This window comes from Eretmochelys imbricata, chromosome 10, assembly GCF_965152235.1.
Source record: "Eretmochelys imbricata isolate rEreImb1 chromosome 10, rEreImb1.hap1, whole genome shotgun sequence".
In the NCBI taxonomy this organism is placed as follows: Eukaryota; Metazoa; Chordata; order Testudines; family Cheloniidae; genus Eretmochelys; species Eretmochelys imbricata.
In genome coordinates this window covers 10,458,725-10,482,331 of record NC_135581.1, presented here as the reverse complement: position 1 = coordinate 10,482,331, position 23,607 = coordinate 10,458,725, and the positions used below count along the sequence as shown (strand labels likewise).

Sequence of the window (23,607 nt, the reverse complement as noted above, 5' to 3'; positions counted from 1 at the left end):
CAGCAGTTGAAAACCTTTAGGATGCTTAATTTGTTTGCTTTATATTTGGGAGTAGTCCTTGTGAGTTATGTGTTTTGAATTATTGTCAGCAGGGCATTTTGAAAGTGTGTGTTTGTACAGTATAATGAAAGTAAATGAAAATGACCATACTGAAGATCTCCTTCTAATGAGGAGATTGCAACTCTGTAGCATGGGGCATGGGTTACTTGCTGGAGGAGTCTCTGCTCCTTGAAGTCTTTAAACCACGATTTGAGGACTTCAATAGCTCAGACATAGGTGAGATTTTTCACAGGAGTGGGTGGGTGAGATTCTGTGGCCTGCGTTGTGAAGGAGGTCAGACTAGATGATCATAATGGTCCCTTCTGACCTTAGTATCTATGAATCTGTGAATCTATAAGAGTGAAATTTGCAGCTGTGTCATTTTCTGAGATCCTTTCCTGGAATGTTTGTCATTGCTGTTTGCAAAAGTACAGTGTTTTCACAAGGTTTTTTTTCTGCTCTTTGTAGATGCCAGCAATGTGTCTGACACCATGGCTCCTGTCATTGTAGTCCCTCCACGCAACACCAGTGTGGTAGCAGGGAGCAGTGAAATCACACTGGAATGTGTGGCCAATGCAAGGTATTGTAAATATAGTAGTAGTAATAATAAGGAACTGTCCTCTGCTAAAAATGGAGTGAGAACCTCTTTTTTTTTAATTTCATGGTTGTAATAAGCAGAATATAGCACACAGCTTGCTTTGCACGACTGATAAGGAATCCATATTACTTGTTTAACATATAGATTATTTCTGAGAAAATAAGAAACTCAGCATAATTAATTTCCCACCTTTATTTATGCTGCAACAGAGTAAAAATGAGAAGGTAGAAATGTGACATTGGCCCATCAGCAAACACTCTGTAACAGGCGTCCATAATGTTAGTGGTTAATCCTATGACAGTTATAGATTAATATTCTACACTAAATTATGAAGGGGATCCTCGTATTTTCCTCACCCCACATAGATAAAATGGACAAGGCAGAGTACTGCAACACCTGTTACAGCTGTTCTCAGCTTACAGTTTTTACAATTAACTTTTTGTACATACCATAATGTAGAGTGTAGGTTAGGAATCTCACTAAAGGCTAGAAATTGTTCCTGTTAAAGCCAATTGAATGTTGGGAGTAGGCTTGAATTCTAAGAGAGGTAAAGGGCTGGGGCCTTTGGATGATAAGAGGTCCAGCTGATTTCCTCTCCCTCTGAAGTCAGAGATGTTCTTGGTACAGTTAGTGCTACCTCTGTAACTGTGCTATAATGAAAGCCTCTCCCATGTAGCTGAGTCCCATAGTAGTATTTATTTTTAATGTTGTTTGCTTAGACAAACCAAATCATTAGCGCTTAAGTTCCATTGCTATAATAACTAGCCATCTTTGTTCAGTAGTACTTGAGCAGTCTGCACCCTTGATGAGTGATTGTTAAGACCTCAGAGTTATGTCTGAATTTATTTTTAAGTGTCGATCAATCTGCCAGGGATATTGGGAGAGTTAGGTGAGTTATATTCTCTGTGTATTCTTGGTGATAATCTGAATGTTTTTTACTCCCACAGACCCGTTGAGAAACTGAGCATGACCTGGAAGAAAAATGGAATAAAAATAAGCAATGGGGTTAACAGTTTTGAGAGACGTCTTACTATCACCAATCCAACCACTGCTGATATTGGGATGTACTTCTGTGAGGCAGAGTTGAAAGACAGCACTGTTGAGCCAGCAAGAGCAAAGGCCTTCCTCTCTATAATGGGTAATTCTGAAAGCAGTCTCTTTTATAGTAAAGCAGGGTTTGGACTCAGGTATAATAGGAAATAGAATTGATATTTTAATATTTCATCAACCTTACATCTGAACCTCTCCTCAGTGAATGGGACAAACAAGGTGAAGTGGGATTTTCTTCCAAATTAATTCTGCTGTTCGTCTCCATGAATATAAATTAATTAAACATACTTTTTTAAGCACTGATGTGACTCTGAATACCCTTTCAAACTTAAATGTAATCGTGAAGCTGGGGAAACCCAGTACTAAAATCCTTATCATGCAGCTTCCACATCTCGGCTTTTAGCTACATTAAATCCTGATTAACTTCCAACTTGCTTACTTCTTGTTTTAACATGTCATGTTGCTGTTTTTGCAAGAGGATCTTTTAGGAGAGCTTTTGGACAAATGGAAATTTGCCCTTTGCAAATTCTAGTCCCAGAGTGAAGGACATTCCCAGGCACATGTGCTGGCCGATGTCAAATGAGAGAGAGAAAGACGAAAGTTGAACTTCAGTGTAACAAGCCATGTCTCCAGTGCTTAATTTGTAATGAAAGAGGTGCTGGGGCTCAAGCAATTTTTTTACATTCAGAACTGACGTAGCAAGCCCAGTTGTGCTGGGGCTATGAACTACCAAGCCTAGAGGTGATGGGGCTCAGCCCTGGCACAAATTAAGCACTGCATATTTCTGCTAGTCTCTGGGCTCTAATACTTAAACTGCATTGTTACATTCAGGCTAAACTTTTAAACTATAGCAGCTTACTAAATGCCCATGAATTTATCATGGACTTTTTTATGTTTCCTTTCCAGTTTTTACTAATTAGCAACGTGTGTGTGTAAATTAAACTTTCTCCAGCTGGGGTTGCCCATGTGGCCCTTGACTAATTAATCGTGGCTCAATCTTTGAAGCTGCTCTAGGTGCTAAACTCCCACTGACTCCAGTGGGGGTGCTCATTACCACACAGGAGGGCCTAAACACCTGGGAGGATCAGGCCTCAACAATATCCATTATCCATCACTTTGGAAGATATTGTGAAGGCTCAAGCACTAAACCTGTGGCTTTATTGAATGGATTAGGCAGGAGCAGTCTGGTTACAATTCAGAGGAAATAAAGATCTTGCAAATTGAGGTGTAGGCATGCTCACTGGGGAAACAACTAAAGAAATGCAGAATTGTGTCTGGCTTGATAAGAGAATGCATACTGTAATAATACAGTGGTTTTGCTCCAATCCTTTAAATATGGAGCTTTTCTAAATGTTGGTGACTAAATGAAAGTCTCTCCTAGCATCAGGTTTTTTTGTTGAGCACACTGGACACTTTACCAAGCTTGGTGGGATTTCTTAAAAGGAAAAGAAAAGAGAAGCTTTTGAATTACAAGCCAGTGCTGATTTCACACTCTGGATCTAATTTGATTCTTTATCAGATATCAAGACAAATTACAGCCATACAAGTATCCTAGATAGGTAGATTATTGCTTTGTTAATGACACCCTGGCTGTTGATGTTGATCAGAATTGATACATATAGTACTTGTTGCACATTATAGTTTAAATGGAAAATGTTATATTGTAAGACTCTCGCATATAGGCTTCATTCTGTAAAAGTGCTTTAAGGCACTTTATGTAAGATGAGAAACAGCTCCTTCCTCTAGCAAGATGTGTTCCAGTTTCATTTTGCAGCACTCTTTCCCTTTATATTTAGATCCTCCTGTATGAACTTTAGTTCCAGCTTCTTTCCTCTGTATTCAATTTCTTACAATTATTACCTTGCAGCCTCTCTTCCTTTAAGGAGCAGGGACACAATTCATTTATTTATGATTTTGATTTAAGCCCTTTTTTATTCATAAGATTTTATTGGGACTAGTTTAATTTTGCTGCTATGCTGTCAGATCCTGCCTACTGTAATACTTAAAGCAGCCTCTCAGTGTAAAAGGTACTTAAATATAGTTAAACTAAAACTGAGAAAAAAAATCACTGGGGGCTCATAGTAAAATGGTGATGCCACCTTTGATTAGGAGCATGTCTACTCTCTTCTTGTTAGATGTTTTATTTATTTCTAGCCCAGTATTAGGGGGCCGTCAGGGAATGAAGTTATGAAAAGAGCAATAGATATGAACAAACAGATGAAAGAAAGCAGAAACAAATTGGTTACCAATTACTTTTATTTTGTCCTGATGGAACAAGACACTCTAGTTGCAGGTGTTTACTCAATGTGTCAGCATTACCTGCTACGTTTCTTTATTTATGAGTTTCTTGAACAGCAGGATAGATGTCTAATTCCAAACAGGAAGCAGAATCAAGGGATTAGTAGTTAATTCATGAAGAACTGTTCAACCTCAGAGTTCCAAAATGGAACAGAGCCACTGTTTAATTAGCAAGGGAATGGATTCTGGAGGAAACTGGAGACAAGACTCAAACAGCAGAGGCTCCTTCTGCTAATGGCATATTCTTTCTCTGAGCTTCCTTTCGAGGTGTTTCCCAATCACTTATATTATTAAAATCTGTTTTAGTAGCACTTACAGGGACTCAAGTATGCCGTCTATTTACATGTATAAAATATTTGTAGAATGCACAAATTGATACCACATCACATCAAGAGCTGCACTTCTGGGCAAGATAATATGGAATTAATTTAATGAGCAATCTCATGCTTACAACAAAAAATTGTGTTAATTGAACAGTTTTTTATTTTTTAAGTTATTATGATATATCAAATGCACATGCTCAGACGATGTAGTGATGAGAGCCATATAAGTATTGGATGGATGCATACCTGGCTAGGTAGACCCTGCAATTACCATATTGAACAGCTAAAAGGAGAAGATATCAAGAACATTAAACAGATTTAAAATAGACAAAATGTTATAAAACACATGATTCCTTCCATTCCCCAATCAATATGTCATGCAACTAAGAGCCCTTCCAGAGGTACTGAGCATGTCTAGTTCCTGCCGACTTTTAATAGAAGCCAAAAGAATCCAATGCTGAAGGGCTTGTGGTCAATTTAAACCCCTGGTAGAACCTGCAAGAATGTTCTTTTTAAAGTACACTTGAGTTGTATATTAAAGTCACACATAGAATTTGCAAAATCTGAATACATAGTGTGTTAGAACAGTGCATTCACAAGTATAAAGCCTGCTAGCCTCTTGCAATGCTGCCATTTTCCAATGAAGGTGGAAACTCTCCTTCTGACATCTTCATATTATTACAGCAAAGATAAACTGAGGCGGTTCCAAACTCTGGTTTTATTAGCTGCAGATGTTAGAAATTTTTTAAAGGATAGCATGTTCCTCAGTTGGCAGAGTAACAGTTTGGGGAAGATTTGTTGCAGACTAGATAAAAGCACATTTGTTTTACCACTAACCAGCTGAAGATTAAGTTATTGAAAGAGTCTGCTCATGACCAGACTAATTTAAAAACTGAGCTAATTTTTAAAAATCTTTTGCTCCAGTTCTTCAAATTACTTTAACAGTTATTTTTAAACTGACTTTTTCTATGGGAGATTATGAATTCCAGGACTGAGAAAGTGTGGAAAATGAAAATGATTGTGCTTTAAAGCAGACAGAGATTGAAAACAAAATCTGAACAAAATGAGAGAGAGAGAGAGAGAGAAGCAGCAATACAAAGACATCAGAATGGTCTTTTGGGACAGAGTAGCAGTATAAAATTTTGTGCCAAGTATAAGGGAATTGAAGAAAATATGATGGAACAGAGGAAAATTAAATGATGGAAGATTAATCTTTCTTCAGTATTCTTTCCGTAGCTGGAAGCATTGGCCAGCATTTTCTTTCTTTTATTTTTCTTTTCCTTCTTTGTTTTCCCTTGAGAGAGCTTTTGTATCCTAGCTGGGTATGTTTATTTCCAAGAATAAGATCCTAGGGGGCAATACGGAACAAAAGATGGGAGAGACGTCTAGGCCTTTCCCCTTTTGTGAAGGCAGCATGGAGTTTTATCAGGCATCAAGGGTACAGCATTGCGAGTCCACAGGATTCGGAGGCCAATCTGAAAACAATTATAAAGTTACTACAGAGGGCTGACCTGGTTGGAAGCTGAGATGAACTACAGTTTGGTTGCCAGACATAGGTAGGTGGCCCATCATGACTGCCCCTCAAAGTAAGAAGCAAGGACACCACAAACCAAGCCTAGAAACCAGAGGAGGGAATTTTAGTTAAGGATTCTGTTTTTTCATAGAGGAAATAAAAATACAATACATGGCCCTTTCAAGGCAGGGAATTCTGGGAGTTACCTTGAATATAAAAGCCACTTGACTTGCCCAGACTTGAGTTCAGGGGCGCAGAAAGGGAAAATCTTTGGGGAGATTACCTAAAGCATCTGGAAAGAGTAGACCTGAGTTGTTCCTGGGCTTCGCAGACTGTTGAGCTGTATTTAGAATCCATGTGTCAGCCTTTTAAGAATCTTTTTTGCTTCATTATTTCATTAGATTTATTCTGTGGTTGGTACCTTTCTCCCTTCTTTATTTTAATTTTTTTACAAAGATCCTTCAGATGTATATTTATTTGATTTATTCAGGTGTCTGTCATACATTAAAAATGCAATCACATAAGAAGGTATTAGGTTCTCCCCACTCTGGGGACAAAAGTGTGCTAATTACAACCATGCTTGAAGACAATTGTTGCTAACATGGAAAGGGATTTTTCCTGAGATTCATATTCTCCAAACCACATTATCGACTACCTGGAGGTAGTCTGTGTAGGTTTATAACAGTTCTGTGATTGATTTCAGACAAAGAAAAGTCCTGGTTCCAGGAAACTGTTATCAACATTTGTGTATAGACATGGGTGTATGTAGTGATGAGCTGCCAGAAGCTGAAGATCCGGTTCCTTCAATCGCTCCGGGTCTTCGGCGGCACTTCGGCGGCAGGTTCTTCACTCGCTCTGGGTCTTCGGCGGCACTGAAGGACCTGCCGCCGAAGTGCCGCCCAAGGCCCAGAACAAGTGAAGGGCCTGCCGCCGAAATGCCGCCAAAGGTGTGCAGTGCCGCCAGGTGAGTACAAATTCACAGGGGGAGCCGAGAGCTTGGGCAGGAATGTCAGGACAGGAGTCAGGGGAGCTGAGAGGTTGGGCGGGATGGGCAGGTCAGGAGTCAGGGGAGCCAAGAGCTTGGGCGGGACGGGCAGGACAGGAGTTTGCCCATCCCTTTAACAACCGGTTCTCAACCGGCTGAAAAATTTAACAACTGGTTCACGCGAACTGGTGTGAACCGGCTCCAGCTCACCACTGGGTGTATGAGATGGTTCTACTCCCAAGATGGACAGATTCTTATCCACCTTCATACTTTGTACTCTAAGTTACTTTAAAGCCGCCAGTCCCATCTTCCTTACAGGATGTTCAGTGGCTAATTTAGTTTACATTAATAATGGAGATAGATTCCAAAGTTTCCACTCAAATATGCAGGGCTGAATTTCTGACTGATATGGAGTATTGGCTTGTGGTGGAACGTTTGGGGCTTTTTCTGCTCTTTCTGACTTCCATGCATGGATCTTGGATTAGGTCACACATCTCAGATGCAGCTTGAAGGGTGTGTAATGGATGCTGACTGTTATCTTTAGAATTTTAAAATCATTCTCCATGTAACTCTCTATGTGGGAGAGGTTTGAATAGTATCAGATTTTGCAGGCTCCCAAGGGGATTGTGGGGAGACTGTTTACAGAATAATGTCAACAGTACATAAAAAGCCTCAACAACTATTAAAACTACCTATTTATATTCAGATATCCCTTCTTCTAGTGGTTGGAGCAGAGGAGGGGGGATTGGAGTCCTGAGTTCTAACCGTGGCTCTTTTACTGACTTGATGTGTGGGTATGAGCATGTCACTTAACGTCTCTGCAAAATGAGTGTAACAACACTTAGTATACCACCAAGGGTACTGTGAGGAATAGTTAATTAATATTGTAATGTAATATACATTGAGATTGTTGTATGATTTTATTCTATTTATGAAAACAAGTCATGCCATTTAGTTAGTACTAAGTGTGCAAGTCTGGACCGTGGAATTATTTATATGTTATTGGGGTGGGGTTGAGATGTAGACAGCCTAAAGCTACCTTGGGCCGTCTTTAACCCACTACACTTTTTCTCAAATATATTTGTATTCTTCGAGAGGAAAATGCATGGCAAATTATATCCCTTTTTCTGTATTTTCCACTCTTTTAAGAGGCAATCAGTGCATGGTGTTTGTGCTTAGTTATGCTATGATAGAATTGTAGTTATAATCAAATAAAATGCTTCTGAAAACAGTACTCAGATGATAATCACATTGAGTAGAGTATGACAGTTTTTAGTTACCATGATAATCACTGCAACCTTAATGCCTGTGGGACTTTGACAGGAGACTCCTGAAATTTTATCCTGGATAGATTAAGTAGTTACATGACAGTGTGTTCTACAATCCCCCATGTCTAGTCTTTGTTTAATGCAACCTATAATGTCTTTTGTTTAGTCCTAATGATAAACTGTCCGTTTTTGTTGGTTATTACTGCATGTTCAATTAAAGCATTACATCTGTTTTCTTTCAACAAATAAAACTGTTAGGGTTATTTTTTAATATACTGTGCTTACTTTCTGATATAGGGTCACTGACATGGTATGGCACTTTATTTGACATGCTTCATTACTTCGTGAGAAGCTGGTGTTTAGCTTAGATACTGAAGCAAACTATTCTATAAAATATTATGCTGTAAATATAAACCTTTATGAACCTCTTGGGGTGGCCCTTCTAAACAGAGAATTAAAACATTCCATGATTCAAACCTATAAAATGAAAAGTAGCCCCTGCACTGAGTATTAATTTGTGGTGTGAAATCCTAAATTTAAATTGGCATTGGCTCGGCTATCTTTGAAATTCATATTCATCATAGCAAAAAACAACAAAAAGCCCTCCCATGATCCCCAAACAGGAGATGAACTAGGCAATTTGTATTATACTATATTAAATACAGCATTTGCGAGGAAACTATATTAAATTCTTTAAATCAACTTCAGTTTTCATTTTGTTGTTTATTTCCTTTCTGTTCTAAAGAGCCACCCTATTTCACTGCTGAGCCTGAGAGTCGAATTTTGGCTGAGGTGGAGAAAACAGTGGACCTCTTATGTCAGGCAATGGGTGAGTGCGCAGTACATAAAGTATATGAAGCTGCTTAAAATGAGTACAAGCTTGGAAAAAATAAATGCACCCTCTGTTGAACAAAGCACCCAATACCAATTCCTAACATTTTGGGGTAGATTTCACTCAGCTATGACCATTTACAGCAGCTGAGGAGCTGCCCCTTCGCATTTAGAAAATTGGGCTGTTCTTTTAGTTTTGTTTTGTACGTGTGATACAAGTAAGTGGAATTTTGGTATAAGAGCTGGGTAACAACATTAATGCTACTTGTCTGCTGGGCAAAATAGCCCCTGCTCCTTCTCTTCATGTTCCTTGCTTTAGGATACTTTCTACAATTGTAGTTGGCTAAAAAAGATTAGGGTCTCGAGTCAGTAAATTCACGGAGGTAAAACAATGGCTTTGGGACTCATAACTTGGGACACCGAGAAACAATCAATAATTCCAATACTTAAACCTCCTTGTTGAAAATTATGGTGCTTTTACACTGAGTAGAAATGTCAGTTGCAGTAATGTTCAAGTGTAGTTACACTTCTGCAGAAGCACTCTTTCTTTCCGTTTTTAATTGGAAGGTGTTTTAATACCATAACAACCCGCAAAATACTTACAACTGGACTTAAAATGAAATGCCTTTTTCGATACAATTCCAAAGAATCAGAAGCATGCCCTCTAATTAAAAAACAGGAAGCATCATAATCTAGTGATTAGAACAGTGAACTGCAAGTTTCTAACCTTGAATATTATGTTAGACTCTGCCACTGAATTGACTTATGAACTTGGCAAGTCATTTAGCCTCTCAATGCCTCAGATTCCCAATCCTGTGGAGGTCTCTGCACTCAGCCTTTGCGCACTGTGAGTGTGAGAGACAGATTAATTTCACAGTATAAGTAGAAATTAACTATAAACAAAATTGCAACCTGCACAGACTTGCTTTTTACTTCCTCATAAATGGAGTTTCACTATATCCAACTATACTGTAACCAGGCTGTGGTGTATATCTCTTGATGCTTTGTACATTTGCAATGCATTTTTTTTATCCTGTTCCTTATTTACTTATAGAAAGTATGGAGCTGCAGGCCTCACTGGTGGTGTCATGGGAGTGCAGTTAATTAGACTACAGTTCTTCCTGTGTAGACAAGTAGATGGAAGGATACTTGTGGGACACATCAGCAGCCCACTGGGAGATTCTGGTGCTATAAAAAATAAATAACAAAAATAATAATTTAAACTTCTCTAGTCTTTAATTCATGTTCTCAAATCACTTACAATTGCTAAAATTCAGAACATGGCTATAAGATAGTTAAAGATTGTTAGCCCTATTTACAGGTGGGGAAACTGAGCCACAGAGCGGTTAAGTTACTTGCCCAAAGTCATATAGTGAGTGGTAAAGCCAGGAATAATGTCTAACTTTTCTGGCTCCCAGTCTCCTCTCTAACCATTAGATTAATTTTCTAATCTTGGCAGAGTGCTTTGGAAAATGTATGGCACTCTATAAATGCCAACTATTATGATAATTTTATTTTAAGAGTCTTTAGATCACACTGCATCCCCTCAAACAGCAAGGTAGGACTAAGGGTTGGCAAAATGCTTACATGGAGGAATAAAGATCTTTAAAATGTTTCCTTCTCTAGATTTTCTGTTAGGAAGGCTCAGGGAGGAATAAAGACAAAATTCCTAATTGTTTTTTCTATTTTTAAAATTTTCATTGCAAAATGAAAAAAGGGAATTTTGTACAATTTTAGAGGCAGTTGTCTCTAAGATCACTAAAAGCCCAAGTGAATGCTATTGACAGGCTCCTAAATGTTTAGATAAGATCCTTGTTTATCCATATGAGATAAGATTCATAACTGTGGGGTAGGGGAACGTATCCATGTCTGAAACACAGGAAATAAAGAGATGGTAATATTCAGTTTGTCATCTGAGGTAGTGATGGAAAGGTGTATTTCACAATGATTATAGGAGTAGGATTTTTTTGCTAATATTGTTAGTGGGAAGGGATTTGAGGAATGATTCTAATGTTAAAGGTAGGGGTCAAAGTACTGAATGCCAGGTTTCATTATCTGAATGCCCATCAAATTTAATGTGTGGGAAAATGGAGTTGTTATTATTTAAACTTGAAATCAGTTCCAGCCTCTTTCATATCAGGAGGACTATTCCATTCTGTTTCTTCATTACTCAGTGATAATTTGTATTTGCCATGGGGATTTTCAAAAGATGAATAACACACACACTGAGAATTCTGAACATTAGAGTTTATACTAATTTTGTATATGGGCTGTTGTATGAAATTGAAATTGTGCCTGTTGCATGGTGGTACAGTGCATCTATTCATATCAAACACCACACACCATGTACAGAGGATTTCTTTCTGAGACGATTATCAGCTTCAGGGGTGATTTTGGCAACGGATGCATGTTTGTATAAACAACATTAGGATGAAACAAATATTCTTTTTCTTTTTCTTATTTTTTTGTACATTTTTATTTGGGTAAATGTAACTTTGTCCACACCCAGAGGATTAGTAAAATTGAAAGGAGATACAAATTGACATGTCATATTAGTAACTTTGGGATTTTCAAAATAATGGTAATATTGTGCTCTTCTATAGTGCCTCCCATCTAGGGATTTCAAAGTCTGGTAACATTAGGGTGAAATTCACTGTCTGCCCAAGGCTCTATGCATCACTTGAGCCCCATCCTAAGGGCTTAAATGAGGCAAAAGTCTTTCACTGGAGTGAATTTCACTCATTAAGGAATTAAACCTCACAGCTGCCTGGTGATGTAGGTAACTACTATCCCCACTTTACAAATGTGAGACACAGAGATTGCTCAGCACCTCTGAAAATCAGGCAACTTCAGTTCCCATTGACTAATTCAGTTGCCTAGATATTATTGTGATGGGTGCGTTAGAGATGTATAAGGTAGACAGATGGATGACAGACATGGACTGCATTGTGGTCTACAAACCCCATACTGAGTATAGATGGGAGAGTTGCAGGGAGGAGAGTCTCTCCTGTTTAAAGCAAACAGCCTGATCATACCCCCATGCAGCTACCAGAGCTGCCAGTCATGGAGGCAGGCCCCCACAGCTGCAACCAATAGAGAAAACAAGGCCAGCTATAAAGAGGAGAGTGAAGAGCTAGAAGAGGAGGCAGAAAGATCTGGGGGGTAGCAAAGAGGTGACAATGCTGCCTCTAAGAAAACAGCCAGGCAATTGCAAGGCCTAAAATTGAAGGATTGATAAAATTAACTGGTGGTGAGGGTCCAGGAACTGACCTGACTGAGAACAAACTAAGGAGGGTCAGTCAGGAGAAGCAGAGACCCATCCAAAGACCACACCAGGAGACAGTGACTCTTACCTTAAAATCAGTCAGTGGTTCAGATTCTGGGCTGAATTCCAATTGTGCCCATAAGCTCAACACAGCTTGTGGTGGAGACTAGGGGTGGGCCAATGTAGTTTGAGCATTTATGCCCTCCCAATCTTGGGGTCATCCAGTTCCATCATAAAGTAAAGCAACTTTACAGCCGCTTTACTTTAGGCCCTTGGGGGCTGTTCAGGAAGAGCCAGGGACTGCTGGAGTGGGAGGACAATGCAGGCATCATGCTGGAAGTGGCATAGGAGCTTCTATGGCTACCCTACACCCCTGGATAACTCCACTAGGAAGCGGAAATCCCCCACTGGCCCGAACTGCTGAATTTACAGCCACTTTTGTGCAGCAGACTGGTGTGAAGTGGCTATAGCATAAGTGAAAACCCTTGCTAGTATTTCTATATAAATGTGCATGCAAGAAAAGAGTAATACACAGTAGGAGGTGTTATTTTTAAGGTAGGATTTCTGTTTACACTTTGGTTTGCATTAATGCATAAATGTTTCAACCACGGGTGAAGCAGAAAATGAATCAAAATAAAAATTTTAAAACAATCTTACTGAATACAATATGCTTTTTGTACATTATCGCTTAAAGATACACTGCCAGTTATCATTAAAAGGATGGTTAAATTAAGAATTAAAATACTTATTACAGTCACTTCAACATTTCATTGCTAATTTGTAATTTGTCATTTTCTTTTAATTTTGACAATTTGACTGTAGCGGCATATAAGATTTTTATTCAGGATGAAACTACACTATAGGAATTTCTATGTCACAAGCTATGGTTTACATTTACAGGATTTTGTTTTAAAACATTTTTCCCAAAGTGTGGTGTGAAGTATGATTATGAGGAAGAAAACATCATAGGGTTATCTCCACACTCTATGATTATTTGCTGTTTTTGTCATCACGCTTTCTACAGTATATCATTGTCGTTGATAACATGACCTGTATTTACCATTGATCAAACAGTGCTTTTGTACTATATATATATCTATTTGGGTGGGGCAAGTTAGGCTACACTGGGCTCAATTTTGAGCTCAGATATTTGAATATAGCATTGCTGCGTACTTTGATTGTACAGAATATTCAGTGATCTGCAAAGAATAATAGTGCATTGGTTTTGTTCGATATGTAGGCATTCCCGTTCCCACTCTAGCCTGGTATAAGGACTCTGTTCCTATCAACGAGCTACAAAATCCTCGTTACAAAGTGCTAATGAATGGGGGGCTGCAGATCCAGGGACTGCATCCTGATGACTCCGGAATCTTTCAGTGTTTTGCCAGTAATAAAGCTGGAGAAATACAGACTCACACCTATCTGGATGTAACCAGTGAGTAAGGAACTATGGTAATGATTAATGAGAGCAATGTTCCCATTTCAGATAATTGATTGAAGGGCCACAATCATTTGTATAGTCTTCTGGACAGCTTTGTGGGTGCAGTGGATTGATTCAGATTGATTGAATTAAATCTATAGAGGCAACACCTGCACTTCCATAACCTTGTAAGTGTTCTAGAGCTAATGCACTCATTGTGCCTGATCCAAAGCACACTGAAGTCTATGGAAAGACTCTTATTGCCGTCAATGTGTTTTGGATCAGGCCCTTATTGCTACATTTTAAAAAAAAATGGGGGGGGGGGAATTGGGGTCTCTCTCTCTTCCTTTTAGTTCTATGGTTGAGTTTTCCTATTCTAATGCTTTATATAATTCATGCTACTGTTTTATGATTGTGTAGGATGAGACTTTAGGTATATTTTGCATGGGGGGAAAAACACACATAAAGTCAGAAGTTCGAAGTAAAACATATTTTTCAACAGTAAAAACCAAGTTAAATGTTTTAGTTACTGAATCACTCTGTCATCTTATTTGTTGGGAAAATTCCATGGTTGCCAATGTAATGAGCTTTTTTTAAGTTCAAGGACAATATACAAGTACTGACCAGAATTCTTTGGGCTTTAGAAAACAGATCTGCAACAGTTCGATATCTATGTGGGAAGTGGCAGTAAAAAATGTAATAAAGTGCACCTGGGGGAAAATAAGAAAGCAAAAAGTTAGACAATGTATTGAATGAGAATCAGATTCTAACTATTTTTGGCTGACATTTAACTTTGAAAGTTAATGTCATTTTCAAGTTACTTTTCATCTTAAAGAACTCTGTATTATGAAGATGAAAGCAAATAGTTTTGTTTATCTAGATTTCTGTATTCCCCAAAACACTAATTTTACACCTTTCCACTTTTATCATTAAGATCTCTTGCTTGTACTTGTACAAGCACTGATAGATTTTATTTTCCGTTTAGGTAATAAACTGTGTTAGATCATTCCTAGGAGATGAATAATGAAAGGTTACAGTCACTGCTGAAGGGTTTTTATTTATTAGTGTCATGTCCTTCTCCACGATCGGCTCTATAAAAGTGGAAGCAAACCACTCCAGGATGGTAGTTAAGGGATTGTTTTGATAGATGATCCCATTAATTTTTTTACTTTTTTGATTCCAGATATTATACCAACATTTACCCGACCTCCAGTGGACACTACTGTTACAGAAGGGATGACTGCAGTATTAAGCTGTGAGGTTACCGGGGCTCCAAAACCTGCCATAACATGGAAAAGAGGTAAACACTTATTCTGTTGTGAAACCATAGTGAATTCCTGCTCTGTTCTCCCTTCGAATACTTTGGGAGAGTCCATTCAGCATGTACTTCTCACTTTTCTCTAGTTTGTTCTGTGCAAGAAGAGGGTGTGTGGGGGTGTGTGTGTGTATGCGCGACTGTGTAAGCACCTTGTGTGGTTTTGTTACTTAATATTTTGGAATTTCATCGCTTAATTCATGCATTGCAAATAACAAGAGTCATGCTGTTTCGTCGTCCTATGTTTCAGGGAACCAGATCTTAGCCAGTGGATCTGTCCAGATTCCCAGGTTCATTCTTCTTGAATCTGGTGGGCTCCAGATTACTCCCGTCTTCCTCCAGGATGCTGGCAATTATACCTGCTATGCAGTCAACTCTGAAGGAGCCCTGAATGCTTTCTCTATCCTGACTGTCTGGAGTAAGGATAATGCTTTATTTCAAATCTAACATTAATCAAGGATTAATCAGTTTTTGGTGTGCACTCAGGAAATTGTCAAACTATTATGCAGTTCCATTTTATAGAAAAACTTGTATAAATTAATAGGAATAATGTGTCTATTTAAAGAAATCTTTCACAAAAAGGATAATTTGATAGGATAGATATAAATTCTGTATATTTGGATAGCTATTCAGGATGCTTTTGTGAAAGAAACTGAAATTTAATAAAGAATTAGTGTGAGTATGATCTTACGTACACAGGTTTTACACTGGTGTAATTTCATTGGCGCTGATTCTCTGGCAGTGAAAAGCAGCCCTAAAGCTGACAGAGCTGGCCACTTCTGGATTCCCCCTACCTAAAGGAACCTTCAGATGGTATAGAACGGCCCTCATAGCTTCTGTGCCACCAGCTCCCTGATGGCTGCCACAGGGTGTGTGACCATGAGGTCATAAGTGATCCCTTGCTTATATAGTTCCCTCTGACAGTTGTTGACAGCCAGTGCAAAATACATCAGGCTTCCGATGCTCTAAATTGATTTAGAGATCAGCCTGGTACCAATCAGACGCAGGTTTGGCTTGCCCTTCACCACTACCTGGATTTGTACTGAGTAACCCCTTAGCTGATCTACAGAGTCTGACCCATTGACTTCACCTGAGTTACTCCTGGTGTACGGGAGCTCATATACAATCCCACTCCGGGAAATCCAAGCTACAAGTTAAAAAAAGGAAGGGTTAACATGTTGCCATTAACAGCAGAAAAAAAAAAATCCTGAGTTAAGAATAAAAATCCTTTTTATAAAAAGTATATTGCTCTCCTCTCTTTCCCTCTCTTCGAAGTGCAGCTTGGGGACTGATTATCCTTGGGGCGGATGGTGCACCTTTTACATCTATTCATTCCCAAAAGAATGTAAACATTCCACCTTATGATCTTGAGCATATCTGTGGAATATACTGGCAGTAAATGTAATGTAAGACACACTTGTCATATATGGATGTCGTATTGATATTACTGACTATGCATATGGTTTAAGTATTAGGATGTGTATTGCTTGGTATTCAGATGTATTTAATGGCGCACAGCAGGAGGTCTCCATTATAATTCATTTCTCGATGGAGCAAATACCTGTAATAGATAGGGTCCCTGTTCATTTTTTCTCTCTTGCTGAACTTTTATGATTGAATATAACTACACACTACATGTACAGCAATGAGAACTCCATTACAGAGCTAACAATCTTACACAGGTACAACAGAAATAATACTGACATAGTACATGGTGTTCATACACTCATAGAATATCAGGGTTGGAAGGGACCTTAGGAGGTCACCTAGTCCAACCCCCTGCTCAAAGCAAGACCAAACCCCAGCTAAATCATCCCAGTCAGGGTTTTGTCAAGCCTGACCTTAAAAACCTCAAAGGATGGAGATTCCACCACCTCCTGAGGTAACGCATTCCAGTGCTTCACCACCCTCCTAATGAAAAAGTTTTTCCTAATATCCAACCTAAACCTCCCCCACCGCAACTTGAGACCATTACTCCTTGTTCTGTCATCTGCTACCACTGAGAACAGTCTAGATCCATCCTCTTTGGATCCCCCTTTCAGGTAGCTGAAAGCAGTTATCAAATCACCCCTTAGTCTTCTCTTCTGCAGACTAAATAATCCCAGTTCCCTCAGCCTCTCCTCATAATGTGTTCCAGCCCCTAATAATTTTTGTTGCTCTCCGCTGGACTCTTTCCACATTTTCCACATCCTTCTTAGAGTGTGTCCCAAAACAGAACACAGTACTCCAGATGAAGCCTCACCAATGCCAAATAGAGGGGAATGATCACATCCCTCTATCTGCTGGCAATGCCCCTACTTATACATCCCAAAATGCCATTAGTCTTCTTGGCAACAAGGGCACACTGTTGAGTCAAATCCAGCTTCTCATCCACTTTAATCCCTAGGTCCTTTTCTGCAGAACTGCTGCCTAGCCACTTGGTCCCTGTAGTCTGTAGCACTACATGGGATTCTTCCGTTCTAAGTGCAGGACTCTGCACTTATCCTTGTTGAATCTCATCAGATTTCTTTTGGCCCAATCCTCTAATTTGTCTAGGTTCCTCTGTATCCTATCCCTACCCTCCAGCGTATCTACCACTCCTCCCAGTTTAGTGTCATCTGCAAACTTGCTGAGGGTGCAGTCCACGCCATCCTCCAGATCATTAATGAAAATATTGAACAAAACCGGCCCCAGGACCAACCCTTGGGGCACTCCGCTTGATACCAGATGCCAACTAGCCATTGATCACTATTCGTTGAGCCCAATGATCTAGCTAGCTTTCTATCCACCATATAGTCCGTTCATCTAGCCCATACTTCTTTAACTTGCTGGCAAGAATACTGTGGGAGTCCGTATCAAAAGCTTTGCTAAAGTCAAGTAATAACAGTGTTAGTAATATTAGACATAGTGCATCATGATTGCAATGTTGTTTTAGCTGTGTTTGGTCCTAGACTATTTGAGAGACAAGGTGGATGAGGTATGTTGGTGAGAGAGACAAGCTTTTGAGCATACACAGAGGTTTTCTTCTTTGTGTAAACTCGAAAGCTTCTCTCCCTCACCAACGGAAGTTGGTCCAGTATAAGATATTGCCTCACCCAGGTTGTCTATAATAGTATGATATCTCTACTTGTACAGATCTGATTCAGGTGGTCATCTCTTGTACACCTGTGATTTCTCATTTGTTACGGGTTATCATCTCTACTGGAATTTGGGACTGCATTCCTTTTATCCATCCATCTTCCACACTTTTCTGTCTGTCTACCTGTTTCAGCTGATGATATGAGCTGCCACCACCTCTTTGCTGAGCATAATAGAAATCTTTCACATTTGATCTAGTTGCTATAGTTACAAGCAATTATTATGTTCTGTGTCTCCAGAGATGTTTGAATGAAGATAGTTTTGCAATATTTGGGAAAGCACCTCTTTCTTATGAGCAGGACCAGCTCCAGGCACCAGCTTTCCAAGCAGGTGCTTGGGGTGGTATTCAGAATGGGGCGGCAGTCAGTGTCCCGCGGCAGCAATTCGGCGGCAGCTCCGCCGCTCTTCCGGGCACGGCGGCAATTTGGCGGCTGCTCCGCTGCTATTGCAGCAGCAGCAATTCAGCAGTGACTGCTTGGGGCGGCAAAATTGGTAGAGCTGCCTCTGCTTATGAGGAACATTCATGCTCCTTGATACTGCTCCTCTTCTACCCTCATTGCATAGGCTTGATGGGATAAGGTGCCATTTACATTTTCCTGTTTCTGAATAATTTTTAGAGTATTTTCTTTCCTTGCATGGTTTTTGACTCCAAATAGCATGACTGGGCTCCCGAACAACAATATATTATTGTTGACTTATATGGCACCATAGATGTTCTTGGTACTTTATGACTTTGGGATTGCCAGTAACTGGTTGCAGCAAAGACAAAAAATAACATTTAGTTCTCTTCTAGCACTTTTCATATTCAAAGCACTGCCTGCAGATTAACTAAAAACTGCTCATGCTGGTGTCCTCTGCTGCTTCTCTGAAGTCTCTTCATCACATACTTAGGACCTCACCTTTACATAGTTAAATTAGATTTGGGGGTGGGGGAGACAGAGAGATCCACATAAAGTAGTCGTAAGAGTGTCCTGCCTGTTAGATTTAACTACTGGGCAACTTTCCATATGCCATACAGAAAGCTTCATGCTCTCAAACTCACATTGCCAGAGTGAAAGAGAGCTTCTTGCCCTGAGTGACAAATAACTCATTCATTGCCTTTTGAGAAAGACAAGATAAAAGTCTGCAATTTTACCTGAACAGTGGCTTCTGTTCTTTTCAGATCGCACTTTTATTGTTCGCCCTCCTGAAGACAGCACTGTTATTAAGGGAACCACAGCCACTCTACAATGTGATGCAACTCATGACCCTAGAATTTCAATCAGGTTGGTGGTGTCCATTATTGTTTGTGTGGCTTATCTGAACTTAATTTTACAAACTATCTGAGTGTCATTAGGTGAGAAGTTTCAGGATCCCAGATTTCAGCATCAAACCCTTGATTACTGCATCATAAGGTTGTAGACTGCATCATTAATCATATAAATTCCATTTTCTACTTCAGTCTTATGTATTATTTACAATGAGCTATGTTCCACTTCATGACTTCAATACAGCCTTCCATGATTTTACTGTCAAGGTTAATACACTATCAATAAAACCAACTTGTCAGAAGCTGCTACTTAATGAGAGTAAAGCCCAAAGGGATCAAATAGGACTTCAGAAGTGTTTACATTGGGGGTGCTGAAACTCTAGGAGAGGGGTTGTCCCCACTCGCTGAAACACTTTAATAACTAAAGGCTAAATTCTCATTTAATTTAACCCGGTATAATGGAGAGCAGAACTTGCCTCTAAACTAGTAGAGCTGCACACAGGATTTAGAGGAAGCTCACTGCTTGTAACAAAATGACAGCATTGAAATATGCACAGTTTAAAGGCACCACACATGAACGAAAAAAATTATTTGTGGCTCTGAGGATTGTTTTCAAAATGTTAGAAAACGACAGTGCAGAGAACCTATAAAATTATGTAAACACTTTTAGACCATACTTGATTGTATGGCTATGGGCTGTGTCTACACATGTTTTGTAGCTGTATATATGTATCTAAATCTACACACACAAGGCTAGATCCTCTGGCATGGCAGCCACTTTGTATTGTGTTTCTGGTGTAGTCTGGCAATATACCTGGTGTAACTAGCTCAGGGAGGATCAGTTCAGTGTAAGTGTGATCCTATACCAAACAGAGGGGCTCTTAAGCCACATTCCTTCCCTTCTGCTGTCATAAAAAAGTATGGGGGGTGTGGCTAGAGAAATAGGGAAGTCAAGGTGGTTCTATTTTACACTGATACTGGGCTGCATTTTTGGCCCCTTTTGGTTAGAACAATAGGGTGAATGGTCTGTACCAAATATCAGCTGGATCAGGAGAGTGCAAAGGAGAGCTTTAAACAATCTTTGCACATATACCACCTCCTGACTTTCACTTTGTGCATTTTGGCCACACCCAAGGATCTGGCCCATAAACACATACAGTATAAAAATCAGAGTTGGGTAAATACTTGTGGAAAATTTTTGCAGTATTTGCTTAAATTGAAAAAATGAATTAACTTGGGCCACAACTTCCTTGCACCGCTTTTGTATTCAATTTTTGCAAATATTTTTGCGACTGAGTTTTACTTGTACAGACACCTACTGGAAGGCTATTTTAAGCTTATGTTTGGGTGTCCATACCTGAAATGAGAAAAGGAGTACTTGTGGCACCTTAGAGACTAACAAATTTATTTGAGCATAAGCTTTCGTGAGCTACAGCTCACTTCATCGGAGGATGCATCCGATGAAGTGAGTTGTAGCTCACAAAAGATTATGCTCAAATAAATTCCTTAGTTAGTCTCTAAGGTGCCACAAGTACTCCTTTTCTTTTTGCGAATACAGACTAACACTGCTGCTACTCTGAAACCTGTCATACCTGAAATGGTATTTTTTTATGGAATGGGATAGTGTTAGATATCACAGAGATAATGAAATGAGTCAGATGAAGATTCAATCACACTGCTTTTGCCTAAGAATGTGTATTAAGTTACTTGCAGTACAGTACTTCATAAAGGCTTTACCAGCACCTGTTAAAGATGGCCTACAAAATTCACTCATAATTTTGCTACTCATGGGTAATATACTCATTCCCTATAGCTATTCCATCATTTATACATTGTTTGTGTATATCACATTTTCTTTCTGGTCACTGGTCTAAGATCGAGGTCGGAAAAGTTTAAAGGTCCTGAAAATATTTGTAGTGGTCTATCAGTTTAGCTCCATTTTTACTGTAGATTTTTAACAGCTGATATCTCCTTGCTGTACAAATCTTTCTGAGCTTTCTTAGTTGTACTTGTTAACATTTTGAAACATTGTAACATCCAGGTATGTTTGGAAGAAGGACAGCATGGTAATAAACCCATCTAGCAGTTCCAGAGTTACAGTAGAGAAAGGTGGTACCCTCCTTATTAGCCAGACCTGGTCAGGTGACATCGGAGACTACACCTGTGAGGTTATTTCTTTCGGAGGAAATGATTCGAGAAAGGCTCGACTAGAAGTGATGTAAGTATTCCGGCTGTCTGGCTTTTGATGGCACATTATATTTGGTTTTTAATTCTCTTGAGCATTTTGTACTGTTTATTTCTATTACTTTTTAAAAGAAAAAGTTAAGCCAGTTCTTGCTAATGACACTGCCTTAAGAGAACCTCAGTTTTGTGTTTGCATGCCACAGTGCATGGGCTTCCAAATGGCAGAAGCCACCATGGAGCCTGGGAGCCTGGGAGCCACCATGTATGGACCTGTGTGCCTGCTGTAGATGTTTTGACAAATAGCAATAATAGCTCAGCTCAAGGGACTTGAAGTTATAAAAATGCATCTCCTAGTTTTTTTTTCTTTCCTCACAGCTCAACAGATCTCAGAACTGTTGGTCTCTGAGGTATTTTTTATTCTCCTGCTTGCTTTGCATTTCTAAATTTTTAAGTAAAGTTTCCTCAACCACATGCATGTCTCGGCTCTTAATGACAGTTTTAAAAGACCTTTAAAGTGCAGTCTTTTGCAAAAGGACTGTTTAAAAAAAAGGCATTGTGGGATTCTGTGTCTTCTGTCTCTATCCCTTTAGATCAAATATGATCAGTTTACAAGTAAGATGTCTTTTTCTATCTGCCAGCCCAGCATATTCAGGTTATAGTCTGAAAATCAAACTATTTTCTGGCTTGTGCATCATCAGCAATAATAGATAAATATTCTGCAGGCCAAATTCTGCCTTCAGTTTTACCAGTAGATCAAATTTTGCTTTCACTTACACCAATCTAAATCCAGAGTAACTTCACTGAAGTCAGTGTAGTACAGAAAGCAGAATTTAGCTCATTATCTTCTGTGACAAAGTTCCTGCTCTACCTTGGTGGGTCTTGCGCTTATTGGTGGATTTGCTCGATTTGGAGCTTCACGGCAGCCCTCAGCTTGGCCGTATTTCTGAATTCACAGACCAGGTCGACTCCTCCTGTGTCTGACCAGGAGTTGGGAGGATTTGGGGGGAACCCGGGCCCACTCTCTACTCTGGGTTCCAGCCCAGGGCTCAGTGGAATGCAGGTGTCTAGAGTGCCTCCTGGAACAGCTGTGCGACAGCTACAACTCCCTGGGCTACTTCCCCATGGCCTCCTCCCAACATCTTCTTTATCCTCACCATAGGACCTTTGTCCTGGTGTCTGATAATGCTTGTACACCTCAGACCTCCAACAGTCCACGTTCTCACTCTCAGCTCCTAGTGCCTCTTGCTCCCAGCTCTTCACATGCACACCACAAACTGAAGTGAGCTCCTTTTTAAAACCCAGGTGCCCTGATTAGCCTGCCTTAAGTGATTCTAGCAGCTTCTTGATTGGCTGCAGGTGTTCTAATCAGCCTGTCTTAGTTGTCTCCAGAAGGTTCCTGATTGTTCTGGAACCTGCCCTGTTACCTTACCCAGGGAAAAGGGACCTACTTAGCCTGGGGCTAATATATCTGTCTTCTATTACTCTCCTATAGCCATCTGGCCCGACCCTGTCACACTTCATTAAGGGCAGAATTTGGCCCTGACATTGGTATTTAATTAACAATTCTGATGATGATGTGTGAGCCAGAATAGAATGTCCTTCATTCACCCTTAGCTGTGTTGATTCTGTCTAACAGGGAGTAAAATGCAATAGAATTTTATTGGTATCACTCAAGTCATAAGCTATGACACTGATGTATGTATGGAGCATATCTGTTGAGTATGAAGGTAATGTTTTTATATAGTCATTTTTCTGAGTTAAACTGCACTTTAGTGTAACTAAAATAGCATCTGTTTCTGCTGGTCACTCCTGATCGTCTCTTAGAGAAGATTCTTATGGTTCCTCTTACCGCCTGGCAGTGTAATGTGTTCCCATCTGAGATTTGCTACACGGTGCTCAGTTTTATACAGCATTACTCACAGCACCAAGGCTAGATCAGATGCCCATTTTGAAAGAGCTGTCATACTTTCTCTTGCTAAATAAGCATTCTTCCACTCTCCTCCTGGAGTGCATATCTACTGCTGGGTAGTCTCCAACAGTGGGAATTTTTGAGGACCATTCCAAATATATTATCTCCTCTCAACCATCTTCACTTTCCATTTATCCAGACTTCTTTGGAGCCTTTGTGGGCTTTGGCAATGTGTGTGGTAGT

At 39.6% G+C, this 23,607-nt stretch overlaps 1 protein-coding gene across 1 annotated transcript in view; it reads left to right on the top strand.

Moving 5' to 3' along the window:
- Window positions 1–23,607, top strand: part of SDK1 (sidekick cell adhesion molecule 1) — a 638,385-nt gene that overhangs the window by 437,085 nt on the left and 177,693 nt on the right. Inside the window, exons 6-13 of the mRNA XM_077828174.1 lie at window positions 508–619; window positions 1,585–1,775; window positions 8,820–8,903; window positions 13,411–13,605; window positions 14,774–14,890; window positions 15,156–15,323; window positions 19,185–19,287; window positions 21,313–21,489. Of these exons, the coding sequence (XP_077684300.1) occupies window positions 508–619; window positions 1,585–1,775; window positions 8,820–8,903; window positions 13,411–13,605; window positions 14,774–14,890; window positions 15,156–15,323; window positions 19,185–19,287; window positions 21,313–21,489 (1,147 nt within the window). The remainder of the gene's footprint in view (window positions 1–507; window positions 620–1,584; window positions 1,776–8,819; window positions 8,904–13,410; window positions 13,606–14,773; window positions 14,891–15,155; window positions 15,324–19,184; window positions 19,288–21,312; window positions 21,490–23,607) is intronic.